General features: G+C 43.5%; 1 protein-coding gene across 1 annotated transcript in view; it reads right to left on the bottom strand.

The window, feature by feature from the left end:
• LOC136578756 (cadherin-9-like) overlaps positions 1-25,961 on the bottom strand; it is a 128,124-nt gene that overhangs the window by 72,377 nt on the left and 29,786 nt on the right. Inside the window, exon 2 of the mRNA XM_066578925.1 lies at positions 14,409-14,703. Coding sequence (XP_066435022.1) covers positions 14,409-14,703 — 295 coding nt within the window. The remainder of the gene's footprint in view (positions 1-14,408; positions 14,704-25,961) is intronic.

Genomic DNA, 25,961 nt, shown 5'->3' with positions numbered 1-25,961 from the left:
GCAGCAGGGGATTCGTTGGATGTGAAAGCCCTGGATGCTGTAACATCTAGGGGCTTCAACTTGATGTCAATTGGGCTGGCAGTAGCAGCACTGGCCCCATTGAAAACATAGGGAGAACATCACACTCCCCTGCCACAGCTATGACAGCTATGGCGGGGGATTCCTTTATCCCTGCCCAATCAGAGGCACCACTCAGCCATTTATTGAATGACAGCTGAGCACTGCCTCTGATTGGTCACAGCGCTCAACCAATCAGAGGCAGTGCTTTCTGAAGGCGAGGATTTTTTAAACCCTGGACACCAGAATATGGAAGAAGACTGTCGGGGACGGGGAGAAGAGTCGCACAGCGCTTCTAAGTGAGTTATTTTATTTTTTTACAGCTTGGGATGATATTCGGGGTAGGGCTTATATTTCAAGCCCTGCCCACCCCCCAAAAAAAATCATCGCTGCAGTGGTTGACTTCATCCCATTGCTTTCAATTAAGTGGGAGCAGTGGCGGCGCTATTTAAAACAAGGTGAAGCCCCTGAATGTGACAGCATCCAGGGGTTTCACATCCAAGGAATCCCCTGCTGCAGCAGTCACAGCCGCAGCAGGGGATAGCAATCTGCTCACATTGCTTTCAATAGGTCGGCAGTAGCGCCGGCCCCATTGAAAGCAAAGGGATAGCATCACGCTCCTCTCCCGTCATTAATGAATGTCTAGGCTGGACTAGATGAAGCTGGAGGTCCCTTCCAACTCTATCATTCTATGATTCTATGACTGTGACAGCAATGTCACAGTGATTAGTGATAATGAGACTCCGCGTGGAGATGAAGGAATCCCCTGCCACAGCTGTTCCCTGTTACAGCTGTGGCGGGGAATTCCTTCAGTGCGATGCGATGTGTGAATTGTGAAACGCTGTCCTATTTTTTAACAGGTGCAAAATTTATTCACTTGTAAAAAACGGACATATGACCGCTTTCATTGGAAAGCATTGATTCTAATAAATGCAAATCGAAAATGCAACTATACATGCGTTTAAAATTTGCTTGTCTGACTGAGCCCTACTGATAATTTTTTATTGAATTTTTTTCTTGGAGATGGGGGTGACCAGAAGAGTTTCATTTTTAGCAATGTTTTTCTTTCTAACAGTTCACTTTGCACTATAAATAGTGGAACTTTTTAAGAATTGGATTTTTATGGCTGGGAACAGGGGGATATTAAAGTTTTGATATTTTTTTTAATTTACCAATAATTTAAAAAAACAAAAAAAACTTTATTAAACTTATTGTAAGTTCCTATAGAGACTTTGAATAAGTGCCCATCTGATCACTTGTACAGTATACTACAGTACTTCGGAAGTGCAGTATATTGTGCATTTACAGGTAAAGTTTAATGGCAGCCCTGGATATCTACATCAGGCTGCCATGATGACTGGACAAAACTCTTCAGTCTCACTGTAAGGCCTTAGTCACACGGGCGTAAATACGCGCGTATATACGCGCGTAAAAAAACCGCATGACCGTGTCCATTGCCACCAATATGTTCTATATTTTGTAGGTGCGTTTTTACGCTCGTAAAAACGCCCGTGGGTTTTTATGCGCGTATATACGCGCGTATTTACGCCCGTGTGACTAAGGCCTCAGGGGTCATTCAGGAGACAGATGGAGACCTCTTCCTCTTTCAGTCTATTTAAATGCATTGTCAGTACTGACAATGACATTCAAATGGTTAAACGGCTTATATCAGAGTTATCTCTGATCCTGGCTGTTGCAGGTATGGGTCAGTTATTAAAAACACCCACCATACATAGAGACGGGAAAGCTTCGGAGCTGGCTCCATAAACTAACTTCTGACATACGCCGTCTACTACAGCAGAGGATGCAATTGGGTTAAAATATTAAAATCTCCCATATTGAGTCGTCTAGTTGTAGAAAAACAAGCTGCAAATATTGCAATATCATGCTAAATCTCATTAGCGGTTGCAAGGAAGTTGTAATTAATCATAATAGTATACAGGATGCAATTAATGTTAGCTGAGATAAGCACATATCCCCCCTCTTGTTCTAATGCATTGAAATACTTCCCACCTAAGGGATTTATGTACTAAGATTGAGATCAACCATTGAGAAAGATGTATAATACGAATGCTTACACTATTGCATCCATGCTTTATTAAAGCGTCTCTGTCAGCTACTTTGAGACCTATAAGCTAAGCTTATAAGCTCAAAGTAGCTCACCTTCTGAGTCTAGGGATGTAAGTTTTATGCTTACCTTCCCCGCCGTTCCCTCAAACCTGCCACTTAATACATTAAAGGGGTTGTCCCGCGCCGAAACGTTTTTTTTTTTTTTTTAACCCCCCCCCCCCCCCCCCCCCGTTCGGCGCGAGACAACCCCGATGCAGGGGTTAAAAAAACAACCCGCACAGCGCTTACCTGAATCCCGGCGGTCCGGCGTCTTCATACTCACCTGCTGAAGATGGCCGCCGGGATCCTCTGTCTCCATGGACCGCAGGGCTTCTGTGCGGTCCATTGCCGATTCCAGCCTCCTGATTGGCTGGAATCGGCACGTGACGGGGCGGAGCTACACGGAGCCCCATTCAGAAAAGAAGAAGACCCGGACTGCGCAAGCGCGGCTAATTTGGCCATCGGAGGGCGAAAATTAGTCGGCTCCATGGGAACGAGGACGCTAGCAACGGAGCAGGTAAGTATAAAACTTTTTATAACTTCTGTATGGCTCATAATTAATGCACAATGTACATTACAAAGTGCATTAATATGGCCATACAGAAGTGTATAGACCCACTTGCTGCCGCGGGACAACCCCTTTAAGGCATGCAATGCTTGATCCTCCTATTCTATGCATAGAATGTAAGAATGACATACTCCTCAATGCATTCAGTAGTGAGTTTGAGCGTTGGCAACGGTGGAATGGTGGGGGAGCTAAATAGGTCAGGTAGTTTGAATCCATAAGCTCAACTTATAAGGATCAAAATAATGAATAGATTCCCTTTAAATATTCTTACCATTGGGGGGGGGGGGTGATTTTATGGCTGGCGGAGTAAGACGCATTACTCCACTGGAGCTCCCATGGAAGGCTCAATAATCAGGCCAATTTCTTATATCAAACTGCCCTGTTGGCTGCTTTGCTCTCCTGCCTATGACCCTGTGTAAAAAACCAATCAGCTACTTGGGTGATTCAGCCTACTCACACATCCCGTCTGCTTCAGTGGACTGTCTTGGACTAGAGAGTGGCGACTGCCATTTTGACCCTGCAGCTTGCCACCTAATTTGTTGCTTTGGTGGATCAGCCTTGTACTCCTGGAAGAATTTTTCCTCATGCACCTATGTTTTAAATCTTATGTAGGATTCAGATCAATATTTGTCTTCGCTTTGACCTTATTGCTCCCCCAAATCATGCTGCACGTATGTGGCACACATTTTAACACATGAGTTATGTCCTTTGTTTTCTTGCACTTCATGTTTATTGCAAATGATAAATAATAACTTTTTAAAAATTCCGACAGGTTCACCTGTAGGGTGTATCTCTTGAAAACATACCAGGTGAAGGTTATACTGATAGATGTGGAAGAATATTATGGACCTCTTATGTTGTATCCCCAGACCCCCTCACATTCCAGGACATAACCATGAAGCTTGTAATTCTAAAAAAAATTACGGAAAGATACCCAAACACCATTGTGTGGAACATAGTATTTGATTCTTAATGTCTTTTCCAAACAATCTTCAAAATAATCATATTTTAAGAACTTGCAGTAGCAATTAACCAATCTACAGCTTGAAGAAGCCTCAAATTGTAACCTATTAAACACAACTAGGAGTAGATCATGTAGCTTAGGTTAGAAGCAATATGTGCTGCACAATCGCTGACTAGGGTGCTAAAAATATATACAAAGCCCAAATGATAATACACCTGAGGAGGAAATGTATAACAGAGATGTTAGTGACCATATGGGTCTATATTCTACCAATAACCCACAAGTTGGAGGACGTGTTATTAGGATGATTCATTATAACATAATAGAGACCAAAGTTAAAATGCATATATATGAAAGGCTAATATTCATTAAAAAATATTCCTATAAATACCTTAGCATAGGGCTATAAACAGTCATTGTTTGGTATCTGAGTTCAAACAGTGGCGGAGATGGAATGTAAATGGAGTCTACGTAGCCCCAATAATGTAGATTCCGTGATGAATAACATTTTTGTTCAGTGTTTTTCTAAGAGTGGACACAAGAACAGAGGTTTTTGTAGTTTGTATAGTTTTTTGCTGTTACCCTTGGTTTCTTGCTCACCTCTTTTAAGATTTCATGTTGCACTCTTAGGGCTCAATCAGACGAGCGTTTTTTTTTTGCCCACACTATTCACATGTCCATCTTTTACCTGCAAAATCTTTGCACCTGCAAAAGATAGGACATCCGTGTGCCGGGTAAGTCTGTGCTGCATGTAAAATATCCCTGTGGGGAGTCACCTCATCACTGAACACTGTGACAGCACTGTCACAGTGTTCAGTGATAAGGGGACTCCCTGTGGGGATGAAGGATTTCCCTGCCACAGCTGTGGCAGAGGATCGCGATCTTCTTCCATTGCTTTCTGCACTACAGCCGGCCCCATTGAAAGCGATGGGCTAGCTTGTCTAAAAAAATAAAAATATATACTCACCTCTCCACCGCTGTCAGGGCTCAGCACGTCTTGACGCTTGGCTCCCTGACATTGTACTGATGGTCTTTCACCTCCTGAAAGGGCTACGTCTGATTGGCTGCATGCTCAGCCAATTACAGGCAGCGCTCAGCCATTAAATGACACCTGATTGTTGCCTGTGATCGGTCACATCACTCAGCCAATCACAGACAGCACTCAGCCATTCATTAAATTCAATGAATAGCTGAGCACTGCCTCTGATTGGCTGAGCGCTGTGACCAATCACAGGCAGCGCTCAGCTGTGATTCAATGAATGGTTGAGCACTGCCTGCTTATTATTGCAGTTCACTTCAGATAATATGTTGGAAATAATCTGTCCAAGAACTGAGAAGTAGATAAAGTAACATTATTTTAGTACTGACCTGTATCAGGATCAATGGAAAAATATGGCTGTCCTTGAAGAATACTGTAAATAATTCTAGCACTATTTCCATATGAAGGATCATCAGCATCTATGGCAGTTACTTGGATTACTGATGTGCCTGCAAAGACAATAGTGAAATTGTAATGTAACAAGGATTTGCAGAGTCATCAATAAAAAGTTATCTAGAAATTCCTATGACATGATATGAATCGTGTGCATGTTAGGACAAAAATCAGCTCAACTCTATTTAATAAGAAATAGGACTTAGGACAGCAGAAATAACTTAAGGGAGCAGTAAATCTAGAAATGATTGATAACAGTAAACAAGAAATATAATTGTTCCTACTATTTGTTAGTTTGCAGCATTTTCTGTCTGATCCTGTAACAGTCTTGTAGGAATCCTGAAGAGAACACAGTAGTTGACCTCCTGCTGATCTGTTCCATTTTCCTATGGTGACTTGACTGGGATGACTTATCCAAGGGGTGGAGCTTAAGTTTTTTTGTCATGCTCTAGACGGCAGAGGAAGGAGGCTGCTGCTCCTCCCATTGCATTCAAAGGGAATAGTGCCTGCAATACCAAAACGGACCACGCAAAAGTGTATGGGCTGTCTGTTTCCATCTCCATACCTTGTGACAGGGGTTTAGAAAATAGCTGATTGCTGTGGTTTCAGGGAGGAGCATAGGTCATCAGTAGTTTAAAACTGGACAACTCCTTTAAAGCTTAGTTGACATTTGCGTCAAAGACTCTTTTCAGAGACTGCATCACAAATTTGATCTGATCTGATGTGAAGAGAGATACCATGTTTATCAAACACTATAAAGGACCTTTTACACAGGTGGAAAAATTCTGCATAGACACTGTGGAATTTGCAACAGCGAAATTCTACACCGATATACGCAGGGCTTACTGCAGAGTTTGATGCAGAGTTGGAGGCTGATTTTAAGTCAATATCTTTCAGCATCAAAATCCACACAGAACCATTCAGATTTTGGTGCTGAATTTACCATGACTTGTGGTGTGAAAAAGTCTGCCCGTGTGAAAGGTCCCTAACAGAACCATGAAGAACTCCATTGTAAATCAATTAGGTCAGTTGGGTGCCAGTGGTACCATTACTGCAATGCATTAGCAAAGCACAGGATAAGTGGAATATTTTTATATTCTATAGCTATTGGCCCAAGTGATGTACAAAAATATCACTAATCAAAACTGTCAACATATGTTTGCAATAGAAGATCTCATGTTTTTTTCATGCAATTCATAGCATGGTCGGTCGGAAATCAGTAATTAATTCAATAAACGTAAGCAATATTGGCTATTATGTTACATCTATATGTTAAATTCCTGTTGGTGTAAGTGATAAAAAAAGATTTGGTTATAGAATTTTTACTATTACCGAAAAATAGCAACAGGTTGGGTTGAATCTTCAGTGTACATTGAAGATTCAACCCAACCTGCAGAAACATAATATGGCATAATTTAGGTGAAATGTCTTAAAGTTCCAAATATTGCCACAAAAAATGCTGCCTAAATTTAACATGTGTGTTTTAAAGGCATTTTCTTGGTGACATTTTGTTTTACATGTGTTTTTTTTTCCCAAAGGCTTTTATTCTTATAGAAATTGATGTGCAAAACTGGTAAAAAAAAAAGAAAAAAAACACCAATCCTACAGCCTGCTGCAATTTGCATAGCTGTATATTCAGTCCATGTGCTGTATTAGGCCACCTGCAGAATTCTGGCAGCGGGACCCAACCCGAGCCCCTGTAGGAACTAGCGCGGCGCTCACCAGCTCACGCGGCTCTGAGTCTGGCTGCCAGATAATAGCACTATCTTAGCTATTCATGAATGAATAGCTAAGCACTATCTGTAATTGGCTGAGCACTCAGCCAATCAGCACAGCCCTTTCAGGAGGCGGGGATTTTTAAATTCCCGCCTGCTGAAAGTGCTGGATAGCAGTGTCGGGGAGCCAGCCGGTGGACATGTGTGAGTAGCGGAGAGGTGAGTACTTTTTCTTTAACTTTTTTAACCCCTTATTGATGATTTTCAGGGAAGGGCTTATATTTCAACTGCAGGGTTTGCCAAAAACCACTGCTTTCAATGGGTCTGGAAGTAGCGCCAATCCCATTGAAAGCAATGGGCTAGCATGCTGCACTTCTGCAACAGCTGTCCCAGCTCTGACAGCTGTGGCAGAAGTCCGTGGTATTCTCCATATGTTTTCAATGGGGCTAGCGCTGCTGCCGCTGGCCCCATTGAGAAGACAGGCGATATCCCGATGTCATCCCGTTTTTTTCTCGCACTGCGAGAGTTTTCACTTGCTCTCGCAGCGCAAAGGAGAAAAAAACGACAGTGGGTGTCCGCCCTAAGGCCATGATCAGATGAGCAATTTTTTTAGTGCATGAATAAAAAAAATGGACTCTAATAGAACCAGTACTTTCCCATGAAAGCAATCACATGTCTGTGTTGTAGAGGTGCTAAATAATTATACCTGCAAAAAAAAGGACATGCGAGTGCAAATGCACCCCGTCACGCAATTTTTCTGCACGCAATATGCGATTTTTTTAGCAAGTCTGACCAAGCTCTAAATTTGGAAAAACAGTACCAAAATGTACCTTTTTTATTGTAGAGTTTGAATTCATGCCTCACATGAATATATGTGGTGCATACGTTAGTTGCCTTAAGTGTATTTGTAACCCCTTAATTACATAGGTATTTTTAGCCTTAAGAACTAGTAAGTTATTTCTCCTTTTGTGTTTCAGCAGTCATAACTCTTTTATTTTTTAATCAATGAAGCTGTATGACATCTTGTATTTTGTGGGACCCGTTCTAATATCCATTTTGGGTACAGTACATAAAGTGTATTAAATTGCTTTTCTTATTTTTTTTCTACGGGGAAATAGAAGAAAAACCATTTTCTACATTGTTTTTGGCATTTCATTTTACAGAGTTCACAGTGTAGTATAAATATTATGTTAAATTTATTCTACGCCTGATTATGACTACAGCAACACAGAATTTACAGAGGTTTTATTATGTTTTACTACTTTTGTGCAAAATAAACACTTTTGTTTTAAGAAAAGACTTTTTGTGTGGCAACACATTCTTGGATCAGAGCATTTTTTTTGCTTTTTTCTTGTTTTTTTGTGGGACAACTTTTAGTTTTGATTGGCATTCTTTTTTTTATTCCCATTTTGATGAAGCAAGAGGAACAGAAAATATTTATTTTTTGCATTTTCTTTCTTCAGTATTTTTTAATGGAATTTACCAACCTGGATAGATAATAGTAGATGTTATAGATGTGGCTATACCAATTATGTGTAGGTGCTTCTGTTCTCCACTTTTACTCCCTCTCTGCTCTGCACCCACTTTCTGAAAAGTGACAGCTGGTTATTCAGTATTCCAGACTCAACTTCAAACGGCTGTAGCTCCAATCCTTTAAGTGCCAACAACATGCTTTTGCTGTCATTTTAAAGCCAAGAATCATTTCTTTAGACATGTTGGTAGCACTGACAGAACTGGAACTACTGCCATTTGAATTAGAACAAGCTGTTTGTCTAAAGCGGTAATGTCCTTTTGCTGCAGAACAAACAGAGCTCATTCTAATCTTACTGGAGGAGGGGGGTTAAGCCATATTTAAAAAAAAATGATAGCAAAAGCCACTGCAACACTACATAAAAAACACCTATAGACTAATATAGTCTTGGCAGAACTGTGGGCAGGATGATGTATGGCAACATGTGTAATTCCCTGCAGCTTAGTACTCGGAGGACACAAGGACCTACTGTGTGTGGTCATATGACACTCTGTGGGGTTCCATATGTCAGGAGAATTCTCCCAAGGAAGCGGTGCTTCTAGGGTAGAATATTGATGTAGGATGATGATCAGTGAAGCATGACACTTTTTCACACAGAATTTGACAAATACCTCTGTATGCCTCCATATAAAAGCAGAAGCATGCTGGTGCCTTTATATGGCTCCACACAACCTGGAGATTGTGCAGAGCCATAATAACGCCATGTGCAAAGCTGTGTTTACATGTTGGAGTTTTGTTATCATTTAATTGCTTTATGCTGCTTTTTCACATTGCAGTGACCTTTTTGTATGGATGCGTTTTAGTTTACTTTATTACAAAGAATGAAAGCAAAGTGAATGCTGATTGTAAAGAAAAAAAACTATTACATGAAATATACTTGCATGAAAGTATTTTATTTTCACTACTTTAATGTGGGCAGCTTTATTGTTGTCTGTTATAGGTAATATAACTCAAAACAGAATATTATCACATATTTTACAGATGCTTTTACAGCATGTGTTGTCATATCCAAAACGTTCAAATATACAGAAAATATAGAAAATAATTTCAAAAGTAATTTATTGTCACTGTTGCTTGACTACAGAACGCTCAAGGAAAAGTTATTTATTAAAGAGAACGGTAAAATGTTCATATGACATCTAACAAAACATCATGTTGATCAGCTCTACAACTATCTCTAGATAAATTGGATTGTTTCATTTATTTCTGTTATATTAATTTAGGGCCCATATTTTCTTGAAGCAATTACATTAGGCATTTTCGAGCACAATTTAATGCAGTGACATAATAACATATGCAACATAGATCAATGTGACAATGGATGCCCACAATGTGCAATACTTCATTCTGTTAGGGGGCAGTTATGGAATTAATCTTTCTGCAGTTGCCATAGTACAAAGTTTTTATGTTGAATATGATAAATTATTGTAAATGTTTAAATATTAGCCAACATTGAAATACACTGCCTGCATAATTATATTTCATTTTTTTTTGTTACATGTTACAATGCACTAATCATACTGTTTATAGTGTTAGCAATAGAGATGAGCGAGTGTACTCGTTAAGGCAAAATACTCGAGCAAGTGGTGCCAGCTTGCAGAGACCTTCATGCTCTTTCATGTTCTCTCAATTTCAGATGTGGTTAAATGAAACAGTGTGATCTCAAAACATAACACTACTCACCACACCCCTCTCTTCCCCCAGATATTTCCCATCTTAACCTTCCTTACCAGAACTAGTGGATTTGAGTTTTTGGCATGCCTTGAATGGGATATATATATATATATATATATATATATATATATATATATATATATATATATATATATATATATATATATATATATACACTCATTCAAAAAAAAGTAAAGCATCTAGAAGGAGTAGTCAGAATTAAATGAAACTTTACATGTGTGAAAATAACGTTAATATAAGTATGTGATTACAATATCAAAGCAAAAACATAATTAATTGCAGAAAACGGAGCACTTGAAGGGAGTCTCTATTACGCAGTTGTACCGCCTCTAGCTTGGATGTAAGGTGTAATAATCGAGGCACACCAGTTCTGTATGGCATTCTGCGGCATATTGGTCTTTATTAGCTATAACTGAACCTCTAGATCGTGCACACTTGTAGGCTGTCACAGTTGGCATCCCAGATGGTCCCATACATGTTCTATTATTGATACATCTCGTGATTTATCAGGCCACTGACATGTGTTAATATGGGGGAGGCATTCCTGTGATACCCTTGGTATGTGCGGATGAGCATTATCCTGTTGGAAAATTTCTCTTGAAAGCCACCATGAGAAGCAACACATGTGGCTGCAGGATGTCCTGAACATATCGCTGAGCTGTCATTGGCCCTCATACCACTATTAGAAGTCACCAACTGTCATATGTGATGGACCCCCAGACCATCACACCAGCAGTGGGGGATAGTGTTCTGCTCCACAGCACTTGGTCTCCTGACATAAACACAGCTGTTTGTTAGTGCCTAAACTAAAACTGTATTTGTCAATGAAGACAACCTAGTTCTATTCTGTAGCAGTTCAGTTTCGTTATTCACAACACCACAGCAAAAAGGGCAATGGTGGGTTGGTGTCAAAAGCAGAACACATAATGGGCACTGTGAGACCAAATGTCCTTCAGCCAAGCATCTGAAAATTGTTCCGAAAGACACAGGGGCCTGTAACAATGGCACCACCTGTCTTTCGATGGTAGACAATGAAACATTTGTAGCTGCTTGAGCTTTTTCAGATGATCAGACGATTATCTCTACTCGTGGTCTGTTGAGGGTGTCCTGAGCCCAGTTGCCTTGTCTGCATGCCTTCACTCATCCACTGGTCCCATCAATTCCTAACGGTCTGGTCAGAAAAGCCTATGTGGCAGGCAATTTATCGATACATCCATCTAGCTTCTCATACTCCAATAATGTGCCCACTCTCAAACTCTGTTAACTTGGTGAAATCTTTTTGATTGCATCCTAGAAGCATGTGTAATAGTTAACAAGCTATACATAAGTGGAAAAAAAGGTCTACTACATGCAGGAATCCTCTGAGGACTTTTTTATAGGCTATGGGTAGAAACACTTTTATAGCCTTAGGTGGCAAGATCCTTCATCTAATCATGCCACAACTTTAATAATTTGTATATCTCCCTGAGCTGTGACTGTATGATGAGTTTTGCAAACAAACAGTGTACATATATTTGTATTCTAAAGATGGTCTGGAAACAATGTATTTGCTAATATTTTCAAGGTTTCAGACCAGGATTGTGTTTGTGAAAAGCCCTGCCCCCTGCCTTTTCACTGCTGTATACCATTTTTGTCTTAAACATGGCTGTTGATGGAGGGGCACGTGAGTAGATCTGTCCATCAGTGGTCTACATTGCATGACTTTACACGAGGCACTGCACGTGCACTAGTCTGATCTGAACCCATGAAGATATTAGTAAATGAGCCTCCAAACATTTTATGACATCATAGCAGAGAGAACGTCTTAAAGAAAGGTATGCAACATAGCAGGATAGTAAAATTTATATAGGTGAAAGGAACCATACATCCACCATATCACCTCTAGATGGAATCAAGAAAACTAAAATTGTACTCAAAATTATCCAAAAAAAAGATAAACAGTGGGGCCCTCACTTCCTCTCGCCACACTAACACTAACCAATACCTTCACGAGTCATAATCCTCTCCTACTTTACCAAGTGTGGTGCTGGCACACAACAACACGTGTGTCCTACATTCTGCTTTGCAATTTCCTCCTCTTTGGTTTCTCTAGTACTCAGAGGTGCTGGAGTGGAGGAGACTGGGGAAGGGAGAAGCATGTAGGATGTCCACACTGCCAAGTGCCAACAATGCACAGTGTATAGAAAATGATAAGGTGGTGGTGCCAGTTGAACCGGGGGAACAGAGTCACCTATATGGGTACACAAAGGACCATTATTAATTAAGAGTGGGTAAAGAGGACCAGTATGGAGGCTAGAGGACCATTATTATATGATGAGGACACAGAAGGTCCACTATGAGGGTACAGAGGAGCACTATTACTGGAAGGGTGCCACAATAAAGCTCTATTTCTTAAGGAGGGGTTTACAGGGACCACTATGGAACATAGACCAGTATAACTTGGGGGAACAAAGAGTGATCACTATGTGGGCACAAAGGGACCTTTATTACTTAGGAGGCATAGAGAAACCACTGTTACTTGAGGGGGGCACAGAAGGACTACCACTACTTGGGGGTCAGAGGGCTACTGCACTAGGACATCCTAGGACCTGTAGTTCTATAGGTTTCCAGGAGCCCACCTCCACAGGTGTGGGGTGCTTAAGGTGGCTTCAGGGGTGTGAAGTTCTCCAGCTACCAATCCCCCCTGGTCTGCTGCACATAAATACCAGCCCCTCTGGCTTGAGGGTGGTGGTTTCTTCATTTGCCTCCCAGTACCTTTGTGTTTGCAATCATGTATGTTTTTCTGTAGGTGTGAACAGCGGCGTATTCTGCATGTCTGCATTCATTCTTTTGAGCAGTTATTCAGACAATAGTTATCCTGTGTAAAACTTCTATAACTAATAATGGCAGACACACTCTACCAGCTGTAAAATAAAATTGCTGATTATCTACTTTCATTTGTAATGTTTTGTGGATGAAACCAAGACTGTTTATACTTTACCAAACTTCTTAAACTGATTAGTTTTGCCCAAATCTTGAATCTGGCTTTGCTCATCTCTGCTACGTACAAAAGTCACCTAAAGGTCATGCATAAGGCCTCTTTCACACAAACATCAAAGTGAGCCGTTTAAAAAATATTGCAACTATCTCTGCCGAAAATTGTACGAACAAAGAGTAGCCGCAACCAAGTCGCTGCTATTATTCCCAATTTTTCTGTCCATTCACACAGCTGCTTGCAGAAAAAACACGCTGCTGCCCCGAAATCCCTCGGTCAGCAGAACTACTTAAATTACTTTTAAATGCCTCAACTAGAGGCACCTGTATGTGCTTAGCAGTGCTAGCCTCTGCTTAACTCCCTCCCTCTCTCTTTTTCTGATAGCTCCCATAGACTCCCATAGGAATCTATGGATCCTCCTGTGTTGTTCTGTCCAAACAAAGGGCAAAACCTATATAATGACAGCGTTGAATTTTGGTAGTTGAAATCGTGCTTTTATGATAATTTTCAGCTCAATTTTTTTCCATATCAAAAAATTGTTTGTCTGAATGAATCCATAGGAAACCATTGGTTCTGACAGTCACTTTGCCATGGAATGATTCTCATGTGAAAGAGGTCTAAGAGTAATCAGCAAGGGTATTGTTTCTTCTTAAGGAGAGCACCTAGAAAGTGTGAGGAGATTTATAAGGCCATCCTTGCTCCTCTGGGAAATATGAAAATGGGAACAATACCTCTACGGTGCCACCAATTGGAAGCAGCATTCCTGCAAGTCAATGTTAGACCTTTTAAAACGCCTTTTAACAATGACTGGGAATTTTGAGCCAAAGCTAGACTCTTCTACAGAAGGAGATTATAACCATACACAGACAGCTGTTTCGAGGTGATTGCCACTCATCAGTGTGCAGCCGGTTTCTAGCTTGCTTAGTGAGATGCCTATAGATGTGGATATTACAAGGCTTATATTGTCCTCCCATTTACATAAAAGTAATCACAAATGGCTCATAACCATACTTATAAAACACGATCAGAGTAGAATTAGTAATGTTATAAAGAGTGGGTAGAAACATAATTTACAGAGTTACACAAGGAGTTAAACAAAGGAATTCTAAAAGGAATTTTCACTCTATTGTAAACGGATCTAAATCTTGTTTTTATCTTCTTCTGGATCAACTGGAGTTTTAATTCATATCTCATTTAAATCCATTTACAATGTATGCATTGCAATGTTTCACATAGAGTAGTTACCTAGTCTGTGACACTATTACATCTTGTTAACAGCCAGCAAGTAAATTAGTAAATATTGTTATTGTGAAATTGATCATATAGTGTAATGTGAGTTAACTAAGATGTTAATTTTACTTACCAACTTCTGACATTTCAGGAACAGTTGCAGTATAAACATCTTGGTCAAACTTTGGTTCATTATCATTGATATCGTGAATCTTAATTATAAACTCAGATTCTGGTTCGACTTGCTTTCCTGTTCTTTTGTCTATTGCTTTGGCTCGAAGAACATAAGTTGACTTCTCTTCTCTATCCAGTCTTTTTGCAGCTTGGATGTCCCCAGTGTTTTCATCTATAATAAATACACTGCCAGCTCCATCTCCTGATAAAATATATTTTAAGTTTCCTTCTCCTTTGTCTTGATCTGTGTACAACTGAAGGGAAAATAGAAAAGAATAATAAGAGTGAGTATAAATGTTTAAAGTGACTCTGCAGACAAAGGCCTTAAGATAGGAAACTAATCTGACGTGCTGAAATTTAGCTATAAAATACAGAACTATGTAAAAAATACTGTAATAAATAAATGTTAAAAGTTTTGATCAGTAGTGTCCAGTTATACTTTTTTGCACCAGGGAAGGCATCAGTACCCAAGCCTTCACTAATCAGAACTTTTAATATGTCTTAATGGAATGTAACAAGTTTTATGAAATGACAGGTACCATTTAATCAACTTCATACTCCATAATCAGATGTAGAAAAATCCATAGTCAGTTTTAGATCATTTCTGAGTTTAATAAATTCTTTGCCTCTTCAAATATCTCAGGTATTTTGGTTATAATAAACAGTGATGGTCTATGAAAATAAAGATTATTGGGCTTCAAATCGCAGGGGAGAACAATGAAAATATATTAAGATGCATCCTGTCTGCAATATCTACCATTTAAAATGTTATTTAAAAAATGAATCTAAAGAGTACCTCCAGGTATATATTTATGAATGCTAGCACCAAAACTGATGATAAGAGCCTAGGAGGTAGAGTAGGATGTAGAGTGCTGCATAGGCAGGAGTAAAGCACAGCCTATACCGTTTATACAAATATAATCTTAATGCAAAGGTCATAAGAAGAAAACTTTACTTGCAAACTGTTGACAAAACTCAACATCTCTATAGTATGCCACTCAACACTTGCTAGAGCAGCAGCTTACTTCTCCCTCCCTGTCCCACTTGAGCACCAGGGCCATGTAAGAGTGTGGTACTGTCCTTTAATGGTATATAGTGTCTGCATCCTTGCCAAAGTCTGAAGCCAAAGATGGGGAGACTATATAGTGGCTGAGAAAGTGGAACTTTGGCTTTCTGAGAGCAGGAGATAAGAAGCATTTGGGGCCAAACAGGGAGTGCAGGCAAGTGGGAAAAAAGTGGACAAGAAAGAAGAGAAAAAGTGGGAAAATGAAGGGAGGGAACAGGTGGAAGAAGACTGCAGCAGATAAGCATGAAGGAGAGTGGCGTAGGGCAAGAGGTGCGAATGGCAAACTGCAGACATGCAGGCACAGTGACAAGATAGCCTGTAAACCCAGTTCAAGTGAGATCTGGCTTAAGATTATGCCTAAAGGCCTTCACATGTTGCCTATTAATGGATTGACACATCCACTATTGAACAGCACCCAAACAGTTAGAGTCCATATTGCTACAGAACCAATGGTGGGGCATTCTGTTTAAAAGGAATGGCCAATGAAAAATATTTATTACTTATTCACAGGATAAATGTATGATCTCTGAGGGTTTCTGGGACCCAACTGCTCACTAGAATGGAGGGTTCCAAGCCATGTTTCTATTGGTGGTCACCAGAGATGAGCGAGTACCAAAATGCTCGGGTGCTCGTTACTCGGGACAAAATTGTCACGATGCTCGGGGGTTCGTTTCGAGTAACGAACCCCATTGAAGTCAATGGGCGACTCGAGCATTTTTGTATATCGCCGATGCTCGCTAAGGTTTCCATTTGTGAAAATCTGGGCAATTCAAGAAAGTGATGAGAACGACACAGAAACGGATAGGGCAGGCGAGGGGCTACATGTTGGGCTGCATCTCAAGTTCCCAGGTCCCACTATTAAGCCACAATAGCGGCAAGAGTGGGCCCCCCCCAACAACTTTTACTTCTGAAAAGCCCTCATTAGCAATGCATACCTTAGCTAAGCACCACACTACCTCCAACAAAGCACAATCACTGCCTGCATGACACTCCGCTGCCACTTCTCCTGGGTTACATGCTGCCAACCCACCCCCCCACACACACACACGATGCAGTGTCCACAGCGCACACCAAAGTGTCCCTGCGTAGCCTTCAGCTGCACTCATGCCACACGCTGGCCTCATAGCCACACCACCCTCATGTCTATTTATAAGTGCGTCTGCCATGAGGAGGAACCGCAGGCACACACTGCAGAGGGTTGGCACGGCTAGGCAGCGACCCTCTTTAAAAGGGGCGGGGCGATAGCCCACAATGCTGTACAGAAGCAATGAGAAATATAATCCTGTGCCACCGCCATCAGGAGCTGCACACGTGGGCATAGCAATGGGGAACCTATGTGCCACACACTATTCATTCTGTCAAGGTGTCTGCATGCCCCAGTCAGACCGCGTTTTTTTATAAATAGTCACAGACAGGTACAACTCCGTAATGGGAATTCCGTGTGCACCCACAGCATGGGTGGCTCCCTGGAACCCACTGGCTGTACATAAATGTATCCCATTGCAGTGCCCATCACAGCTGAGGTAACGTCCGATTAAATGCAGGTGGGCTTCGGCCCACACTGCATGCCCCAGTCAGACTGGGGTTCTTTAGAAGTGGACACATGCAGTTACAACTCCGTGTGGACCGACAGCATGGGTGGGTGCCAGGAAGCCACCGGCGGTACATAAATATATCCCATTGCATTGCCCATCATAGCTGAGGTAATGTCATGTTAAATGCAGGTGGGCTTCGGCCCACACTGCATGCCCCAGTCAGACTGGGGTTCTTTAGAAGTGGACACATGCAGTTACAACTCCGTGTGGACCGACAGCATGGGTGGGTGCCAGGAAGCCACCTGCGGTACATAAATATATCTCATTGCAGTGCCCATCACAGCTGAGGTAACGTCCGATTAAATGCAGGTGGGCTTCGGCCCACACTGCATGCCCCAGTCAGACTGGGGTTCTTTAGAAGTAGACACATGCAGTTACAACTCCCTGTGGACCCACAGCATGGGTGGCTCCCTGGAACCCACCGGCGGTACATAAATGTATCCCATTGCAGTGCCCAGCACAGCTGATGTAACGTCAGCTTTAATGCAGGTGGGCAAAAAATTTATTGGATTACACTGTAGGCGAGGGCCCCAAAAAATTGGTGTACCAACAGTACTAATGTACCTCAGAAAAATTGCCCATGCCCAACCAAGAGGGCAGGTGAAACCCATTAATCGCTTTGGTTAATGTGGCTTAATTTGTAACTAGGCCTGGAGGCAGCCCAGTTAAAATAAAAATTGGTTCAGGTGAAAGTTTCAACGCTTTAATGAGCATTGAAACGTATAAAAATTGTTTACAAAAATTATATGACTGAGCCTTGTGGGCCTAAGAAAAATTGCCCGTTCGGCGTGATTACGTCAGGTTTCAGGAGGAGGAGCAGGAGGAGGAGGATGAATATTATACACAGATTGATGAAGCTAAAAGGTCCATGTTTTTGATGGTGATAGAGAACAATGCTTCCATCCGCGGGTGCAGCCTACGTATTGCTTACGTATCGCTGCTGTCCGCTGGTGGAGAAGAGAAGTCTGGGGAAATCCAGGCTTTGTTCATCTTGATGAGTGTAAGCCTGTCAGCACTGTCGGTTGACAGGTGGGTACGCTTATCTGTGATGATTCCCCCAGCCGCACTATACACCCTCTCTGACAAGACGCTAGCCGCAGGACAAGCAAGCACCTCCAGGGCATACAGCGCGAGTTCAGGCCACGTGTCCAGCTTCGACACCCAGTAGTTGTAGGGGGCAGAGGCGTCACGGAGGACGGTCGTGCGATCGGCTACGTACTCCCTCACCATCCTTTTACAGTGCTCCCGCCAACTCAGCCTTGACTGGGGAGCGGTGACACAGTCTTGCTGGGGAGCCAGAAAGCTGTCAAAGGCCTTAGAGAGTGTTCTCCTGCCTGTGCTGTACATGCTGCCTGATCTCTGCGCCTCCCCTGCTACCTGGCCCTCGGAACTGCGCCTTCGGCCACTAGCGCTGTCGGATGGGAATTTTACCATCAGTTTGTCCGCCAGGGTCCTGCGGTATAGCATCACTCTCGAACCCCTTTCCTCTTCGGGTATGAGAGTGGAAAGGTTCTCCTTATACCGTGGGTCGAGCAGTGTGTACACCCAGTAATCCGTAGTGGCCAGAATGCGTGTAACGCGAGGGTCACGAGAAAGGCATCCTAGCATGAAGTCAGCCATGTGTGCCAGGGTACCTGTATGCAACACATGGCTGTCCGCACTAGGAAGATCACTTTCAGGATCCTCCTCCTCCTCCTCAGGCCATACACGCTGAAAGGATGACAGGCAAGCAGCATGGGTACCCTCAGCATTGGGCCAAGCTGTCTCTTCCCCCTCCTCCTCATCCTCCTCATGCTCCTCCTCCTCCTCCTCAACGCGCTGAGATATAGACAGGAGGGTGCTCTGACTATCCAGCGACATACTGTCTTCCCCCGCCTCTGTTTCCGAGCGCAAAGCGTCTGCCTTTATGATTTGCAGGGAACTTCTCAAGAGGCATAGCAGAGGAATGGTGACGCTAATGATTGCAGCATCGCCGCTCACCATCTGGGTAGACTCCTCAAAGTTTCCAAGGACCTGGCAGATGTCTGCCAACCAGGCCCACTCTTCTGTAAAGAATTGAGGAGGCTGACTCCCACTGCGCCGCCCATGTTGGAGTTGGTATTCCACTATAGCTCTACGCTGCTCATAGAGCCTGGCCAACATGTGGAGCGTAGAGTTCCACCGTGTGGGCACATCGCACTGCAGTCGGTGCACTGGCAGATGAAACCGATGTTGCAGGGTGTGCAGGGTGGCAGCGTCCGTGTGGGACTTGCGGAAATGTGCGCAGAGCCGGCGCACCTTTCCGAGCAGGTCTGACAAGCGTGGGTAGCTTTTCAGAAAGCGCTGAACCACCAAATTAAAGATGTGGGCCAGGCATGGCACGTGCGTGAGGCTACCGAGCTGCAGAGCCGCCACCAGGTTACGGCCGTTGTCACACACGACCATGCCCGGTTGGAGGCTCAGCGGCGCAAGTCAGCGGTCGGTCTGCTCTGTCAGACCCTGCAGCAGTTCGTGGGCCGTGTGCCTCTTCTCTCCTAAGCTGAGTAGTTTCAGCACGGCCTGCTGACGCTTGCCCACCGCTGTGCTGCCACGCCGCGCGACACCGACTGCTAGCGACGTGCTGCTGCTGACACATCTTGATTGCGAGACAGAGGTTGCGTAGGAGGAGGAGGAGGAGGAGGGTGGTTTAGTGGAGGAAGCATACACCGCCGCAGATAACACCACCGAGCTGGGGCCCGCAATTCTGGGGGTGGGTAGGACGTGAGCGGTCCCAGGCTCGGACTCTGTCCCAGCCTCCACTAAATTCACCCAATGTGCCGTCAGGGAGATATAGTGGCCCTGCTCGCCTGTGCTTGTCCACGTGTCCGTTGTTAAGTGGACCTTGCCAGTAACCGCGTTGGTGAGGGCGCGTACAATGTTGCGGGAGACGTGGTCGTGCAGGGCTGGGACGGCACATCGGGAAAAGTAGTGGCGACTGGGAACTGAGTAGCGCAGGGCCGCCGCCGCCATCATACCTTTGAAAGCCTCCGTTTCCACAACCCTATACGGCAGCATCTCCAGGCTGATAAATTTGGCTATGTGCACGTTTAACGCTTGAGCGTGCGGGTGCGTGGTGGCGTACTTGCGCTTGCGCTCCAACACTTGGGGGCACAGGGGGAGAGGCAGCGGTGCAAACCGGAGGCGGTGAACGGCCTTCGTCCCACCTTGTGGGGTGCTTGGCCATCATATGTCTGCGCATGCTGGTGGTGGTGAGGCTGGTGGTGGTGGCTCCCCGGCTGATCTTGGCGCGACAAAGGTTGCACACCACTGTTCGTCGGTCGTCTGCACTCTCAGTGAAAAACTGCCAGACCTTTGAGCACCTCGGCCTCTGCAGGGTGGCATGGCGCGAGGGGGCGCTTTGGGAAACAGTTGGTGGATTATTCGGTCTGGCCCTGCCTCTACCCCTGGCCACCGCACTGCCTCTTCCAACCTGCCCTGCTGCTGCACTTGCCTCCCCCTTTGAAGACCTGTCCTCAGTAGGCATAGCAAACCAGGTGTGGTCAGTCACCTCATCGTCCTGCTGCTCTTCCTCCGAATCCTCTGTGCGCTGCTCCCTCGGACTTACTCCAATTACTACTACCTGAGTGATAGACAACTGTGTCTCATCGTCATCGTCCTCCTCACCCACTGAAAGCTCTTGAGACAGTTGCCGGAAGTCCCCAGCCTCATCCCCCGGACCCCGGGAACTTTCCAAAGGTTGGGCATCGGTCACGACAAACTCCTCCGGTGGGAGAGGAACCATTGCTGGCCATTCTGGGCAGGCGCCCAGGAACAGTTCCTGGGAGTCTGCCTGCTCCTCAGAATGTGTCATTGTAATGGAGTGAGGAGGCTATGAGGAAGGAGGAGCAGCAGCCAGAGGATTCAGAGTTGGAGCAGTGGACGGCGCAGAATTCTGGGTGGTCGATAGATTGCTGGATGCACTTTCTGCCATCCACGACAGGACCTGCTCACACTGCTCATTTTCTAATAAAGGTCTACCGCGTGGACCCATTAATTGTGAGATGAATGTGGGGATGCCAGAAACGTGCCTCTCTCCTAATCCCGCAGCAGTCGGCTGCGATACACCTGGATCAGGAGCTCGGCCTGTGCCCACACCCTGACTTGGGCCTCCGCGTCCTCGCAAACGTCCACGTCCTCTAGGCCTACCCCTCAGCATGCTCTATTACCAGTAGTGCAGAAACAGAACGCTGTAATTAAATGTGCCGCTTATTGGCCTGTGGTTGGAGGCTGACTTCCCTTACGGAACGCACAGCAGAGCCAGGAAACAATTTTGCGCACTCCTGTAGTGAGATGTAGGTGCGTACGACTGAGCTAGTGGAATTCACAGCGCAGAAGCAGTCAAGTGGCCAAAGGCCAGTAGTAGGCCTTAAGTATTTTGCTTTTTTAAAATGCTGAGCTGATACAGCAGACAGATACTGTAGGCAGCGTATAATATTATGTATACTGTTTTCCTCTGGCGGGATGACAGCACTGATGTAACAGAGACAGCAGATCAAGGAAACAATTTTGCGCAAGCCTGCTGTAACGCTTAGCTGCGTATTAACTAGGACTACTACCCCCAGCAGATAGATACTGTAGGCAGCGTATAATATTATGTATACTGTTTCCCTCTGGCGGGATGACGGCGATCATGTAACAGAGACAGCAGATCCAGGAAACAATTTTGCGCAAGCCTGCTGTAACGCTTAGCTGTGTATTAATTAGGACTACTACCCCCAGTAGATAGATACTGTAGGCAGCGTATAATATTGTGTATACTCTTTCCCTCTGGCGAGATGACGGCGATCATGTAACAGAGACAGCAGATCCAGGAAACAATTTTGCGCCAGCCTGCTGTAACGCTTAGCTGCGTATTAATTAGGACTACTACCCCCAGCAGATAGATACTGTAAGCAGCGTATAATATTATGTATACTTTTTCCCTCTGGCGGGATGATGGCGATCATGTAACAGAGACAGCAGATCCAGGAAACAATTTTGCGCAAGCCTGCTGTAACGCTTAGCTGCGTATTAATTAGGACTACTACCCCCAGCAGATAGATACTGTAGGCAGCGTATAATATTATGTATACTGTTTCCCTCTGGCGGGATGACGGCGATCATGTAACAGAGACAGCAGATCCAGGAAACAATTTTGCGCAAGCCTGCTGTAACGCTTAGCTGCGTATTAATTAGGACTACTACCCCCAGCAGATAGATACTGTAGGCAGCGTATAATATTATGTATACTGTTTTCCTCTGGCGGTATGACGGCGCTGATGTAACAGAGACAGCAGATCCAGGAAACAATTTTGCGCAAGCCTGCTGTAACGCTTAGCTGCGTATTAATTAGGACTACTACCCCCAGCAGATAGATACTGTAGGCAGCGTATAATATTATGTATACTGTTTCCCTCTGGCGGGATGACGGCGATCATGTAACAGAGACAGCAGATCCAGGAAACAATTTTGCGCAAGCCTGCTGTAACGCTTAGCTGCGTATTAACTAGGACTACTACCCCCAGCAGATAGATACTGTAGGCAGCGTATAATGTTATGTATACTCTTTCCCTCTGGCGGGATGATGGCGATCATGTAACAGAGACAGCAGATCCAGGAAACAATTTTGCGCAAGCCTGCTGTAACGCTTAGCTGCGTATTAATTAGGACTACTACCCCCAGCAGATAGATACTGTAGGCAGCGTATAATATTATGTATACTGTTTCCCTCTGGCAGGATGACGGCGATCATGTAACAGATACAGCAGATCCAGGAAACTATTTTGCGCAAGCCTGCTGTAACGCTTAGCTGCGTATTAATTAGGACTACTACCCCCAGCAAATAGATACTGTAGGCAGCGTATAATATTATGTATACTCTTTCCCTCTGGCGGGATGACAGCGCTGATGTAACAGAGACAGCAGATCCAGGAAACAATTTTGCGCAAGCCTGCTGTAATGCTTAGCTGCGTATTTATTAGGACTACTACCCCCAGCAGACACGCAGTAAACTGAAGACGGTCACAGGCAGCCCAAATATAGTATTTTTCCCCAATTTTTTGGAAAAAGCCCACTGCCTATATAGCCTGAATATCTCTTTCCCTGCCTCACCAGTACTGGCCCTATACTCTATACAATGACTGCAGACTGCGGACGCAATGCTCTGCACGGCCGATATACAAAAAAAAAAAATTGTGCAACACTGCTAAAAGCAGCCTCAACAGTACTGCACACGGTCAGATGTGGCCCTAAGAAGGACCGTTGGGGTTCTTGAAGCCTAAAATAACTCCTAACGCTCTCCCTATAGCAGCTCCGGCACCAGCAGCACTTTCCCTGATCTCTGTCAGAACGCATCTGTGGCGAGCCGCGGGAGGGGCTGATTTATATACTCGGGTGACACCTGATCTCGCCAGCCACTCACTGCAGGGGGGTGGTATAGTGTTTGAACGTCGCAGGGGGAAGTTGTAATGCCTTCCCTGTCTTTCTATTGGCCAGAAAAGTGCGCTAACGTCTCAGAGATAAAAACTGTATACTTGTAAAAATAGGACACCGCGCTCCTGGGAATATCCACCCTCCGAACAACCGTCTCTTTCCTTCACTACGTCTCAGAGATGAAAGTGAAAGTAACTCGAACATCTCGTGGTACTCGCCTCTAGTAACGAGCATCTCGAACACGCTAATACTCGAACGAGCATCAAGCTCGGACGAGTACGTTCGCTCATCTCTAATGGTCATGCATACATACTAGTGCTCCATTCACTGTCAGTAAGAAAAAACAGGAATCTTAAGACATAATCTTTACTGGTTCACATTAAAATAATATATCAAATACTCAGTGTCTTACAGTATATATCTGAAAGCTGTGCTGAAATGGATGATTTTTCATGTTCCAATCATAACTTCATAGCATACTGCTCAGGATTCAAACTAATACTGTTCAACTAGCCTCACTTGATTGCTCTTTATTCTAAGCAGAAGAAAGCAAGGAGATATAGCAGTCTGCAGATCCATATTGCGGAGCTAAAACAAGCAAGACCATAATTTCATAATTTCATCAGGACTCCAATATTCAAAGTTCCTTTTACGCAGAATAATTATCACGCAAATCACTCATTAGATTGACCAGTTTACGCAACAATTGCTCAGTGTGAATGCATGCAGTGAAAGACCAATCAACATTATATCACTGATCGGATCTTTTTTATGTAGACGACCATAAAATCATTTTAAACAGGCAGTTGTTCATCTATGAATGATGGCCTGTTTACTGTGAATAGAGGTGAGCAGACCAGAACGTTCTTCGGCCCGCTAGCCTCAATTCACTGAGCGATGATCCTCCTGTGTAAAAGCACAGGAGCAATCATACCCGGGACAACTGTCGGTAGCTTGAGTGCCAACAGTTGTCTCATAAAAAATGGCTTAACATTTAGCAGTAATTGCTCTATTAGCATTTCTTTTTCCTCATTTGCAATAGTATTTTAATTAGCTGATTGCTCTAGCAGCATTTCATTTTGATCAGCTTTGGTACTGCAAACTTTTAATGCTATTTGGTGCTACCGTCCAATCTTCAAATCACTTGTAAAGATGAATTGAGGAAAAGGTAAAGAATATGATTGAGGAGAACAAATTTGATGATACATTCTCACTATTTCCAAATATGGCCACATTCTAGATTGCCCCCCAAATGCACAAAATGTACAAGGCAGATTAATTGTGTAGGTATCAATAGTCAGACACAAAACATAAGTATGTATATGGATGTCATTGGGATACCCTTACCCTTGTATGTCAGAAATACCACTGATGTACTGAAAAAGACCAAAGGGTTTAGAAGTGAATGGGTTTAGCTATTAAGTCTGTTTGGACATTGAGGCTTTATATTCATCAATTTACCAGAAGAAGGAATGTCATGCAGTGGAGACATTTCTAAAGACAAGAGTCAGACAATTTATGGGGCATAATAATTTTATTATTACTTGATACTGTCAAAGCTGATACTGGCATGGATATCAGACAACTGAAAGAAGCAGTGCAAAACCAAAAAAAATGGAGTGAGCTCACCTTTAGAGTCACCGAGGGTTGTGAACGACTAAACAACTAACAAGAACAACAATACTTTTATACTGAACCTGCAGTACAATGTCTCCATGTTTGAGGACAGGTTCTTCCACCAGCTCAGGGGTACAGTGGGGCGGAGGGAGCCCTTGTGCCCCCATACATGCCATCATAAATCTGGGCTGGTTGGAGAACCAAGTAGCCTTCAGTGAAGAATTTCAGAAATGGACATAATTTGTGATCTTATGGTTTAAATATATGGATTATATTCTGATCATTTTGGATTTGCTCACTGGATGCATTTAAACACTTTGTAGAGGCATTGAATCACCAACTTAGACTTATGCTTTATGAGCTAAGTAAGAGAAGATATGTTGGCATTCCTGGAGCTAAAAATACAAAAAAATAGCAGTCAGATGTTTCACTACAACTGCATTACATAAAGTAATGGTTATTAACCCCCCCAACTATTTAGGCAGAATTCTGTTTTTTTTCTGCAGGAAACTGACATTACAATTTGGGACACACAGAGTTCATTTTATTTCAAATGGCTTTAGCTCTACTTCTATCATTACTATCAACATGCTTGTTGTGCTATTTTAAAGTCAATATTCTTGGCTTTAAAATGACACAGAACCAGAATTGTAGGCATTTGAATTGAATTTGGGAATCCTGAATTTACAGCTTTCACTTTTCAATGGGTTTACAGAACAGAGGAAAGGGAGATCAGCAGGCAGTATAGAAGATTTGTAATTCTCCTGTCTCTCTCCCCCTGGCCCTAGGAGGTGTGACATGGACT

Source organism: Eleutherodactylus coqui, chromosome 9, assembly GCF_035609145.1.
Source record: "Eleutherodactylus coqui strain aEleCoq1 chromosome 9, aEleCoq1.hap1, whole genome shotgun sequence".
Lineage (NCBI taxonomy): Eukaryota > Metazoa > Chordata > Amphibia > Anura > Eleutherodactylidae > Eleutherodactylus > Eleutherodactylus coqui.
Note: the sequence above shows the minus strand (reverse complement) of the source record. Positions and strands in the feature narration are given on the sequence as shown.